Source organism: Piliocolobus tephrosceles, chromosome 12 (assembly GCF_002776525.5).
Source record: "Piliocolobus tephrosceles isolate RC106 chromosome 12, ASM277652v3, whole genome shotgun sequence".
Classification (NCBI taxonomy): Eukaryota; Metazoa; Chordata; class Mammalia; order Primates; family Cercopithecidae; genus Piliocolobus; species Piliocolobus tephrosceles.
In genome coordinates, this window is record NC_045445.1 from 83,007,204 (window position 1) to 83,019,632 (window position 12,429).

Here is a 12,429-nt window from a genome sequence, read left to right on the forward strand (position 1 = left end):
TGACAGGATCAAGGCTTCAAAGAGAATGATTCAACTCTCAAAGGATTACAAGAGGTCCTTGGGATAATTGAAGAAGCTCTCTAATTTTGGAAAAACAAAACAAAATCTCTGCTTATGACCGTGCTGCAAAAGTCAATATTATCCTCTCATGTACTTTGGTCAGGAAAATTACATTATCCCCCAGTGCTTGACTCATTCTTTGTTCATTGTAAGAATTAGTGCATATTTGCAATTATTTATACATTTATACATTTTGTACATTTTAAATGGAAATTAAAATATTTTCCATGTTTCCAATTTTATTTCTCAAGATGAAGTCCTAACCAAATCCTTTTCCCCTTTTCTTCTGCTCTACTGTGAAATGTTGGTCCCCATTTCAAGTGGATTCATTGTAAGTGGCCTTTTTCTAGCACCACTTATCCTCAAATAACAAGGACTTCATGTAGCCAAAGCCTTCTCTTCACCCAGTGATTGTAAAGCCTGGCTGCACATTAGAATCACTTGTGGAGTTTTCTAAACAATGCTGAAGCTGGGACTCCCACCCCAGACTAATTAAATCAGACTCTCTGCTGGTAAGGCCAGAACTAAAACTCTCTAGGTGATTCTGATGTGCTGCCAGGGCTGTGAGCCACTGCCATGTTTCCTCCTCGCCCATGCTGAGGCTGCAAGAGACAGACTGTCTGCAGTTGGACTGACCTGAAGAGAGTGCCAGGGCCTGGGCCTGGGCGAGGGAAGGAGAGCTTAGAGAGGCAGCTGCAGGGTGATGGTAGCTTAGTCCAGGAGTGAAATTGTGACATATGGCTTGTAGAGCTACTTCCTTGGCACAGCTATTACGCCCTTTAGTCCCTTAGTACTGTGGGTGTATTGCCTCCTCTGCTTTTGTATGTAGTAGGTTAGTGTGGGACATGCAATCCCTCATCTCTCTTTCCTATGCACAAGGCCAAGAGAACCTGGGCTTCCTTCTCTTGGGTATGCAGTGAGACAAAAACTCTAATGTTGTCGTGGGTGGTATTATGGTTGTCCAATGCATAAAGTCATGTTATCATGTGGATTTATAATGTGTCTGTTTCCTGCTGTTTTGCCAGCACCCAGCGCAGTGTTTGATATATTGTAATTGCTCAGTAGGTATATTTTGAATGAATAAGTTGAACACAGGCAGGATGTAATCAGTATCACGATTAAGGGACAAAGTGTTATTGAAGTACAGAGGAGGAAGAGATTTTTTCCAGCTTGAGAGAGGGGGTAATGTGGAAGTCTTCATAGCCGGGGGAATGTGGAAGTCTTCATAGCAGAGGTGGCATTTGAGCTGGACTTTGAAAACTAGGAAAGTCAGTAATAGGCAGAGATGGAAAGAGGGCATTCCAGGCAGAAGAGACAATGCGAGCCAAGGGTGGGAGATGAGACTGTGCAGAGCTCATTCAGAGGCTAACCAGTAGGGCAGTGGGGAGTGGATGTGAGTATATGAGCACCTATGGGGGAAGATCAGACTAGTAGGATATGATCAAAAAACAAAGATCCTTGAATGGGATGCTCAGAGGTTTACACTTGATTCTACAGACAATGTGGAGCCATCTGATGTTTTTGATGTTTTCCAGGGGTGTAATGTTTGCTTTAGGAAGATTAGCTGTGTCCTCTAGGTAACTCAACTATGGCAGCAATTGTTTCACAAAATCTCTAGCAAGTGCCTCTGAAGCGTGTGGGACTGTGCTAGGTAGAGGATGGATCAGAGATGGAGTGACTGGACAAGAGATTGGTTGATAGGCTATTGCAGTAGTCCAGGCAAAAGCTACTGAAGGCCTGAAACAGCTTAGTAGGAGTCAGGGTGGAAAGTATGGGAAGGATTCGAACATCTTACAAAAGAAGAGTGATGGAACTTGGTGACTGTTTTAGGTGGGGGTGAAGGAAAGAGAAGAAAGACTGAGTGACTAATGATAGTAACAATCAGCATGTGAGTGGCTCCTTTGTGCCAGCTGTTTTGCCAAGTGCTTCATGTACTATACCATCTAATTCTCACAGTAACCCTTGTGATAGATGAGGACACCAAGGTTCAAGGAAGTAAAGGAACTCTTGTCTGAACTCATACAAGTAGGAGATGATGATGACAGCAGTGGCCCATCTAGAGTGGCCACTGCCAAGATGTTGGCTGCAGCAGGAAGGTGTGGTCCAGGCCTCCCACTCCACAGAGCAGGCAGGAGCCCTATCCCCTAGGCCTAGGCATCCCACTTTACAAAGCAGGCAGGAGACCCGCCCTCCCAGGTGGGGCTGCAGCTGCCCAAGTCATGCCTGCAGATCTGAGCATCCCTGTGGTCTTGAGGGGCTGAGAGCAGGCAGGAGCCCTGCCCTCCTGGGCACAGCTACAGCTGCCCAAACCATGGTTGCAGACCTGGGCCTCCTGCTCCATGGAGCAGGCAGGAGCCCTGCTCCCCCAGGCACAGCACAGCTGCCCAACCATGGCTGCAGACTCAGGCATCTCGGCACCTTTAGGGGCCCAGGAAGGCACCCCTGCCCTTGCAGGCTCAGAAGTGCCTGCTCCCGCTGCCTGGCTTCTCCCTGCTGCTGGTGCCCCCTCTGATCTTGGAGCAAAGTCGGGCCAAGCCCGGGCACCATGAGCAGCAGTAGAAGGCAGATAGGTTCCTTGGTGAAAGGGGGTGGGTCCCTGGTGAGGCCCCACCTTCAGGCCAGGGAGGGTCTGAAGACTCGGGGCCAGGCTGCCAGTCCCACAGACTGGAGTGGGAACTTGTGGTGCCTTTTCTGGGCCTGCCCATGGCTGCCCATGGGCCAATCGGTGCACACTTCCTCCCCTCTGAGGCCCATAAAAGCCCTGGGCTCAGCCAGAGCTGAGCAGATGACAGGATGATCAGATGCAGTGAGGAGCTACCCACTCTGCTGAGAGCTTCAGAGACCTGCAGAGATGTCAGGACTACCAGCTGCAGAGAGGAGCTACCCTCTCCAGGGGCTCCTCTCTGCTGAGAGCTGCAGAGATGACAGGATGACCTGCCTGCAGAGGAGCTACGTGGGTAGCTCCACTGTGGGTCCCCTCTGAGCTGTTCTAACACTCAGTAAAGCTCCTCTTTGTCTTGCTCACCCTCCACTTGTCTGCATACTTCATTCTTCCTGGATGCAGGACAAGAACTTGGGCAAAGGTATCACTGACCACAGAGGTTTTTGGCCAGAAAAGTGACACCCCAAAGATCCCCTAACAATGGCACTGGCTAGACTTGGAACTCATATGGTCTGGCTCCAGAGACCATGCTGTGACCTCCATGTTATGCTGCTTTTGGGGAAGTGGAGTGGGCTCATGTTTTCTTGGCAAAGTAATTTGGCAGCTCAGTCAGGGCACCAGCCTCTCTCCTGACCATGCTCTGCTTTCCTCATTTATGTGAAAAGCAGTATTAGTGATGGAGAGCCCTGTCTGCCACCCCTCAAGCAGTTGTCCCCAAGTGACCTTCCTCCTGTGATGGGAAGATGGGTCTGGTGAAGAGGTGTAGGAGAGATGAGGCTGGCAGGCTAGAACCAAAGGCTGCAACAAAAGCAAGAACTGGCAATCCCCAAGCCACATACAGCCTGCAGACTTGTTTAGCCCTCATGGAGGTAGGTTTGTTGGTTTTTATACTTGAGCCAACATTTGTGAATTAGGGGGCTTCATGTTAGAATCCCAAGTCCTAACTTCCCTTGAAGAATGAGAAGATTGGCAACACTGGACCTACATTCCCCAAGACAACCCTGGGCTTCAGCTGCCTCCTTTGCACATGTCCTGCAGTTCTCAGCACTCAAATTGGAGTCTGCACTTTTCCCCAACCCGGCCTACTTCACTCCATACTGTGATCTGCCTGATCCCTGCAGGTGGCTGGCTTTGTGAGTCCTTGTCTAGAATGGTCTACTACAGTTTACCCTTTCTTCCTGAGATTTGAGCTGACAGAGAGCTGGGCACAGGGTCAACATCTCTGGTCCCACCCCCTCCCCAAGCCACAGCCTTTCCTAATGCAGCAAGCTCAACTCCACAGAACAAATCCATGAAGGGAGGGTTATCATCAAGTCTTACCATTTATTTCTTTATGGGGTTAAACAAGAGCAGAGAGGCCTCCGCTCCACAATGCAACAAAACGGAAAGCAGTACACATACAGAGACTCTCACCGAAACACAGAGGCAGGGTAAGAGACAACTGAATCATAGCTGGGTAAGGGAGGAAGGGATGGGGGACTACTAGGAAACCAGTTTGGAGACTCAGTCATAAGAACTAGTGCAAGAAAGTCCGACTCATGAAGCACAGTGTAGAAAATGACATAAGAAAGCTGCCCGGCTCTGTTGCCTGTGATGGAGGGCAGGGGCAGCCGGAGAGGTGGTGGAAGATTAGGATGGTGGGGTGGATGGGGGCAGTCAAATGACTTTGAGGTGGAGTGAGGTGTCCCTTTCCCCTGCCACTGGGCAAGGCCTTGGGCTGGTCTGAGCCAGGGGTCTCCTGGGCACTTGGTGAGGGGGAAGAGAGGATGGGAGTCTCCAAGGGTCCATTCCCTGGGGCCATATGGTTCCCCTTTATTTCCCAGTCCCTTTTCCCCTGCTGAGGATGCAGGAGTTAGAAGGCAGTACCTAGGGTCTCTCTGGAGCCCAAGCACCTGCCCCTTTACTTACACATAAGCATGTCTGGAAAGGAGCCAGCACCTCTTCCCCTCCCCAGCTGAAAAGAGCACTAGGGATGGGGTATGTGACCAGGCCCGAAGTGCTGAGGGCCAAACAGGGGAGTGTGTGGGCAGGGCACAGGGGTAGGGTTGGGGGATAGGCTGTAAGAAATGAGAAAACTGGCAAGGAAGGACTCCCCGGTCTCATGTAATCAGTCTGAGACCCATGAATGATCCCTTCTCCACTCACCCCTAAGCTGACCAAGGTCAGCTCTCCCTTCCCCATCCGCTTCTTGGTTTCACTCTCACGCAGCTCCAGGCCCACCCTTCCATTCACTCATTAGCATCGCATCCCAGGACACAGGCCCTGCTGGCACTAAAGGCTCCCTGGCCTGTCCCAGGAATACAGCTCTGGCTCCCTTTCCTGTCCATTCTTATCAGCATTCAGATGTCCCAGGCAATGTGGGATGCCCCCTACTCCCCACCCCCACACAGCAGCCTAGAGCAAGGCTAATGGCCCCCAAGGGGGCTCTCAATGCCTCTTCTCTTGTCCAGCCCTCTAGCCTGACTCAACAGTTTCTCAGCCCAGAGATGACAGCACATTATCTTTAGTCAAAGGGTCTTCTTGGCAGTCCCTGGACTTTCTCTTGCAAGGGGCCGGGATGACTGGAGCAGAAGACCCTGCTACAAGGTGAAGAGGAGTCTGGGTGTTTCACAATTGGGACAGTAACCCATGGAGTCAGGGATGGAAAGGTGTGAATACTCTTTGGTAGGCTGGGGATGGGGACGGGGACAGGGTGGGGATAGGGGAGGCTCATCTCTGGAGAGCTCTGGGGCAATGCCACCAGGTTCTCCTTCATGGAGGCCTGGGCTGGGACAAGATGGGGGAGTATGAGGACCGGGGCCAGGCCTGACCCACTTGGGCTTAAGTCCCTCCTCCCCATGGAGATCGGAAATGGAAATATCTTTGACCCCAAGGCCAAGATCTCCAGGGCAAGAGTGGCCCTTGAGAGTATGTGCACCTTCTGTAAGATATGGTCCTTCAGACAGCGGCAGTCTAACCATGTGCCTGCAGCCTTTTGTTTGGAGGCCTAGCAACTCAGTTCCTGTGCTCTTTCCCCCAGAGGGCTCCTCACGCAACTCACTGATTTGGGGAGCAGTTCTTGAGCCTACCTCAACACTTATCAACTGTCTTCCCAAAGCCAGGTGGCAGTAGCCTATTTGGCCATCTCTTCAAGCCCTCTGTCCACATTTCTCCTCTCCTCTCCCCCTTCTGTATCTTCACTCTCTTTCACCATTCATTCTGTACCCCTTTCCTGCCCCTCATTGCCTAGGGTGGTGGGGCACAGCTTAACTGGGGCCCCGACCTAGCTGCAACTGTGTGTACCTCATCTCCCAGCCTGGTGCTTCATGTGTGATGGTCCCAGGTGGGGCAAGGTGTGCTGAAGTGGCAGGAGGGCCATTGCACTGTCTGCCGTCGCCTGTAGGGATGTGGGCAGGAGGGAATTAAGGATCTTGGCAACAAAAGGAATGTGGAGTGGGGGAAAGAGCTTCTCCCCTCTGTGCCCCCCAACATTCCCTGCAGGGCCAAGGCTGGGTGAGCAGCCTCCTTCCCTGGGGTCAGGGCTTTTGGCAGGGGTGGGCGTATCCAGTCCCCACTTCCTCCCTTTTTTTCCTAAGCCCCATAGATGGGGGCTTGGGAGGGGTCACCTGCTGCTCCTGCCTTTTTCTCCCGGATGAATTTTGCAGCTCCCTGGGGCCCTCTGGCCATTCTGTTGGAGCTGATTTTGGGGTGGGGGTAGGTTGGGGGGGATGTGTCGTTCCCCCATTTCCCCCGCCCCCACCTTATCCTATACCTCCCATGGGAGGAACCCCTCCCCCCCACCAGGGGGAGCTGGAGCTGATGTCAGTGTGTGGTGGAGGTCTGTCCTCCCTCCCTACTGTCACTCTTCCCGTGTCAGGCCCTCCTCTAGGGCAGGCAGTGTCTCCAGCCCCAATCCCCCACCACCCTGGTTGCTGGAGAAGGACACCACGGTATGGAGGAGCATGAGAACAAGGATGCAGAGCCGGATCCTGCTAGGGCTGAGGCGGGAGCCCCCAGAGACCGGCAGCAGGGCAGGCTTGTTGCTGACGCGGCGGGGGTGTTCATGACGGGGGTGGTAGTGATGGTACTGTTGGTGGTAGTGGTGGAAATAGGAGTGGTGGAATTGCTGGTGGTGGGTTTTGGGGGCCTCAGACTCCTTGAACTTCTTCTTCTTCGCCTCACAGGAGACCCACTGCACGTCACAGCACTTGGTTTCCAGACGCTTTGGTGAAGTATCCAGCAACCCTGCCAATGGATAAGGAAGGTGTGGTGGGGTGCTCGGGGAGCTGATAGCTATGCCTTACCTAGGGAGCAAGTTTCCAGAGCTGGGGCTGCTCAAGTAGTCTCATCTAAGGCTCCTTCCCCCCAGCCCTCGGCACTTGCCCTTTCTGAGCCCTTCTTTCCTGGGGACCCCAGCCAGTTTCTTCGGGATGACTACCTGGGAGTGTCCTGGGCAGAGAAAGACACTCTGGTCTTTTTCCCTATTCCAGTTGGCCCTATCCCAACCTGGGGACCTCACTGCCCATTCGTCCAGCCACTGGCCTTCTTCTCACCTGACTCCCCTGTTGTTCTCCCTGCTCCCAGCTCCTCTGACCTGATGCCTGTCCTGGGCCCCCAGCCTCCTCCCTCTTCCCCAGTGCCCTGCCTTTACCTGTACAGATAAAGCCAGGGAGCCCTCCGTACACCATTTCCTCATTGTCGGGGAGTATAAAGGGGCACCGGGTCTGCACCTCCAGGCAGTATTGCTTGCAGGGCACCCAGCGCTGGCATTCCTGCTGGGTCACGCTGAAGTATTCTGAGCACAGCCAGGCCTTGTAGACAGCCTGTGGGGAGAGGAAAGAGCATCAGCCCATGTGCCAGCCCCATCTCGCCTCAGAGGAGAGGGATGGGGAGACTTACTTGTGGTCTCTCAAGGGGGCCTCACCAACCTAACCCCAAGATTCCAGTGGGTAGAGCAGAAGAAGGGCTTGGATCGAGGCCACTACATCTTACCTAAGATCTCCCATCTCATAGCCAGTGCTCCCAAGCACCCCAGTCTGCAGTCATCCAAGACTCAGCATTTGTGTGTTGGCACAGATCACAAAATTACTGGAAGGTCAGCACTGAAAGGAGCCTTACCAATCATTCTGTGCAACCCTGTCATTTTACACTTGGTCCAAGGAAGTCTCTGACTTGTCGGAGACTACCTATATATAATGAGGCAAATGTCAGTTCTGTTCAATTCAGCAAACATTTCTTTGGCTGATGGTACTGAGTTTCTAAATTCAAGAAAGAGAAAGAATAATCCTTGCTCTACCTCATTAGAGTGTTGTATGGATGAAATAATATGGCACATATGAAAATGTTTTGTAAACTGTAAAGTGTAACGCAAATGTGAGGGGTTATTTTTAATGAAAAAACAAAACAAAACAAAAAAAACAAAAAAACAGGAACCTGCCTTACCAGGCACCACATGTGCCTTTGAGCTCTACTTGATCCATGCTCTGCCCTATTGGCTTCTGCTCTGGCATGGAGCAGACATCACACACACCGCTACGTTTCATTTGGAATCTCTGCTTTGCAGTTTCACTTCGCGGGTATGCTTCCTGTCCCTCATCTAGTCCACCCCTACCAGGCACTGGGTCCTAGCTAAGAAAGGTTTCCTGCTCCATACTCTTTGGTTGTCATCAAGCCCAGGGTTTCTTAACAGTGATACTACTGACATTATGGGTCAGATAATTATTTGTTGTGGTGGCTGTCCTGTACACTGCAGGATATGGCACAGCATCTCTGTCCTCTACCCATTACACAGTAGTAGCATTCTCTCCCCTCACCTATTGTGAAAATCAAAAAAGAAAAAACAATGTCTCCAGCCATTGTCAAATGTTCCCCTGGGGTGGGGGCATTGTCTCCAGTTGTGAACTACTGATCTAGGTCCTTGCTCCTCAAAGTGTGGACCTGGACCAGCAGCATCACCATCACCATCACCTAGGAGCTTGTGAGAGATGCAGAATCTCAGACTCCACCCCCAATCTGCCAAGTCAGCATGTGCATTTTAACAGATGCCCAGATAGCTCTCATGCACCTGGCCTGTTCCTGCCTCGCCACCCACATCCAGTCCCGTATATTTAGGGGCGCTTTCTAGGTTCATTGTTGTTCCTCACAGCAATGGTTCTCAGACTTCAGTGTGTCTCAGAACCCCCTGAAGCATTTGTTAAATATGCAGACGTCTCCCTCTGTTTCAGCTTCAAGAGGATGAAGGTGGGCTCAGAATCTGCATTTCTGAGCCAGGTCCAGGTCACTGTGCTGCAGGAGGCTCTTCTATCATATTCTGAGCAACATGGTTTCAGAAGCACTGTCAGTTTATTATACTTACTTTAAACATTTTCACTAAACTACAAATAACTGCTGTGAACATGGACTTTGGCGATGCAATCCCACACTGGCCTTTTCCAAAGCAGAGGGGTACTAGTGGGTGATGGGGTAGGTTGTGTTGCTAACCAATCCCCCAAAAAGCAAAGCATTGCTTGGGACTTTGGTATCTCACAGGCATCTCAAATTTAACAAGTTATAAATTTTAAAATGTAGATTTATTTTTTTTAATCCCAAATCCACTGTCCTCCTCAAGTCTTGACCGTTTCAGTGAGTGCCATGAAACCTAGATGTCAGCCTTCATTTCTCTTTCTGTTTCCCCACATCTAGTCCATCAGCAAGGCAGTTCAATTGTAGCTCCACATCCACGCCTTTGGGCAGACCATCATCATCCCTCACCTGGATGACAGTCTCCCATCTGGCCTCTCCACCTGCACCCTTGCTCATTCCAATCCACTGTCTACACAGGAGGAACAGGGGTCTCAAAACGCAATTGACTCATGTTACTCCTTTGCTCCAAACCCTTCAATGCATTTAGAATTAAATTTCTGACCACAGATTTCTAGCCCTTGTATAACTTTGCTCCTGTCTTTCTCTCCAACTTCATTTTCTTTCTCTTCCTTGAACATGCCCTACTTGTTCCCACCTCAGGGCCTTGACACATGCTGTTCTTTTGGCCTGGAATGCTCTTCCCCCTACTCTTGACATGTCTGGGTCATTTTCGTTTTTCAGGTCTCAGTTTAAATGTCCTCTCCTCAGAGAGGGTCTCCCTTACCCCTCTCACCAAAGGATGCTACCCTCATTATTCTCTTTTCCTTGTTTCTTCACCACAAGTATTACTTTCTCTGCACTCTTGTTTGGTTCCTGTCAGCTCCACTAAAATGTGAGTTGCACGTAAGCAGACATGCGTTTGCTTTATTAACCATTGTGTGCTCGGCACAATATACACTTTCAAAAATCTGTTGAATGAATGAACAGGACAACTAAATGAGGACATGTCCCTACGCTCATGAAAATTCCAGTTTCATGGGTAGACACATCTAACTTGAATCTATGGCATATGATCTATACCACAAGAGAGTTCAAACCATGGACCAATGGAGGGAAGCAAGTAGAGAAGCAGGGGAAGATTTCAGTGATGGCAAAACAGTTGAGCTTGGACTCAGATCAGGATTTTAGATGGGGTGGGTAGAGATGACATAAACGAGCATTCCAGGCTGAGACAATAGCTTAAGCAAAGATATGTCGGCAAACAAATTCATGGTGTGTTAAGAGAACAGAGAATGGTTTTGTATGAATGGAATGAAAAGGGCATTGGTGATCTCTTGTTCATGGACATTTATTTCCACGTTTTCACTATTATGAACAACGCTCCAGTGACTATACACACATCTCTCACACACTTGTGTTAAATTTTATTTATATAAATTCCTAAATATGAAATTATTGGGCTAAAAGAGTATATGAAAAGGAATGGGAAAGGAGTGAAAGGACGGTAGAAAAACAGGTGGAAATAGGAGGCAGGGTAAGAGAGCTGGAGGGTTAAAAGAGGGCAGGAAGAGAGGGGCTTGAGGGGATTGAGAGAGTGGCAGATGGGGTAAGGGGTGGAAGACATGAGGTGTATGGGAAAGAGAGGGTAAGGAATGGTGGGAATAGTGGGGGTAGGAAACAACAGGGTTGGGAGAAACAGCCAGGGAATTAGAGGTGGAGGGTGTAAGGGAGGTGAAGAGTTAAGAGTGAGGTGAGGGTGAAATAAGTGGAAAGAGAGGGTGAGATAGGGGTAAGCGGGGCTGTTAAGAGGAAGCGGTATGAAAGAGGGAGTAAGAAAGATGGGTAAGAACAAGCAGGGGGTGAATAAGATGGAATAAGAGTGGCTAAGAAAGATGGGAGTGTAAGAAAGCAAAGGTAAGAAAGAGGGATAAGAGAGTGCAAGAAGGGGAGGAGAAAGAAACAGAAGTAAGGCAGGAAAGAACATGAAATTACAAGAACCAAGGGTCCCAGTACCTTAGAGACTTCCCTCCATCTTTTGAGCCCCTGAGTGCCAAGATGAGTCTCTGTCCACAGGCTCTGCCCCAATATCTGTAGCCTGGACCCAGAGACTGCCTGACCGTAACCCCAAAATGTGTGCAATCGGCCCCCTCCCAACCCTGCATCCATCAGTGCAACTCAGAGGTCCCTGTGGAATTCTTTCTGGGCTCTTCTAGTTTAATGCTGCAGCTCCTAGGTGAGGAGGCCCCAGTGGAGTTCCTGCCCTCCTCCTAGGCAACTGCAATTAGCCCAGTAACAGGCTATGGTGGCTGGGCGCTCCCCTCATCTGCTTCTGGAAGGAGGAAGGGAGGGAGCCAGCCAGGGTAGGTTGGGGGAGGGGGAGGGGTGGCCTGACATTGGGAGTGTGGCCTTTCTCCTTAATTAGACGACCTCCCCACTCAGTCCCCACACCCCCAGCCAGAGTCACCATGACAACAAGTGGGTGAGCAGATTGCTTGGGGAGGACACCAGGCCTGTGGGTGGGGAAGCAGGAACAGGCAAGGAGCTAATGAGGGGAATGGAGGAAGAAGAGTGACACGGGGCTCAGAGGTAATCCAATTCCTCAGCCCCACAGCCGGCCAGCAGAGGCCATCGCTATCCCTCATGCCTCAGAGGTAGGCTGGGGTCCTTCTCAGGGGAAAGATCTGGCTCTCAGTGTTTGTTACAGCTTGGGCAACAAGCCTGCCTTAGACTCTGCAGCTGTTTCTTAGATGGACCTAGGTAACTTGCCCTGTCTCATTAGTGTTAGGACTGAGCCAGGGGTTGACAGGGGGAGGTTGTTTGGGCAATCACAGCTTCCTGGGCACTTGTCTACAAGGATGGAGGAAAGCCAGGAGGGCCCGGCTTAGGAGAGTTGTGGGGCTTGCTGGAGGCAAGGGATGCAGGGAAAGAAATGTTTCAGAACAAGACAATAGTCAGTTTTGGGTGGACCACGGAGCTCTTTTGTTCTCCAGGATCTCAACTCTGGCTGCATATCACAATCACTCAGAGAGCTGCCAAAAAAATACTCCTGTCTTGGACTGAGTGTGGTGGCTTACGCTGGTAATACCAGCAATTTGGGAGGCTGAAGCTGGTGGATCGCTTGAGTCCAGGAGTTCTAGACCAGCCTGGACAACATGGTGAAACCCTATCTCTACAAAAAAACATAGCTGGGTGTGGTGGTGCACATCTTGGATCCCACCTATTTAGGATGCTGAGGTGGGAGGGTCACCTTTGCCCAGGAGGCAGAGGTTGCAGTGAGCCGAGATTACACCACTGCACTCCAACCTGGGCAAGAGAGTGAGACCCTGTCTAAACACACACACACACACACACACACACACACACACACACACACACACACACACACA

At 50.7% G+C, this 12,429-nt stretch overlaps 1 protein-coding gene across 1 annotated transcript in view; it reads right to left on the bottom strand.

Annotated features, from left to right (window-relative positions):
• Positions 1-4,025: 4,025 nt before the first annotated feature.
• The window catches only part of FAM155B (family with sequence similarity 155 member B), a 32,365-nt gene continuing 23,961 nt past the window's right edge, over positions 4,026-12,429 (bottom strand). Inside the window, exons 3-4 of the mRNA XM_026451787.2 lie at positions 7,353-7,524; positions 4,026-6,946 (exon numbers count right to left, since the gene is read on the bottom strand). Of these exons, the coding sequence (XP_026307572.1) occupies positions 6,561-6,946; positions 7,353-7,524 (558 nt within the window). The 3' untranslated portion in view covers positions 4,026-6,560. The remainder of the gene's footprint in view (positions 6,947-7,352; positions 7,525-12,429) is intronic.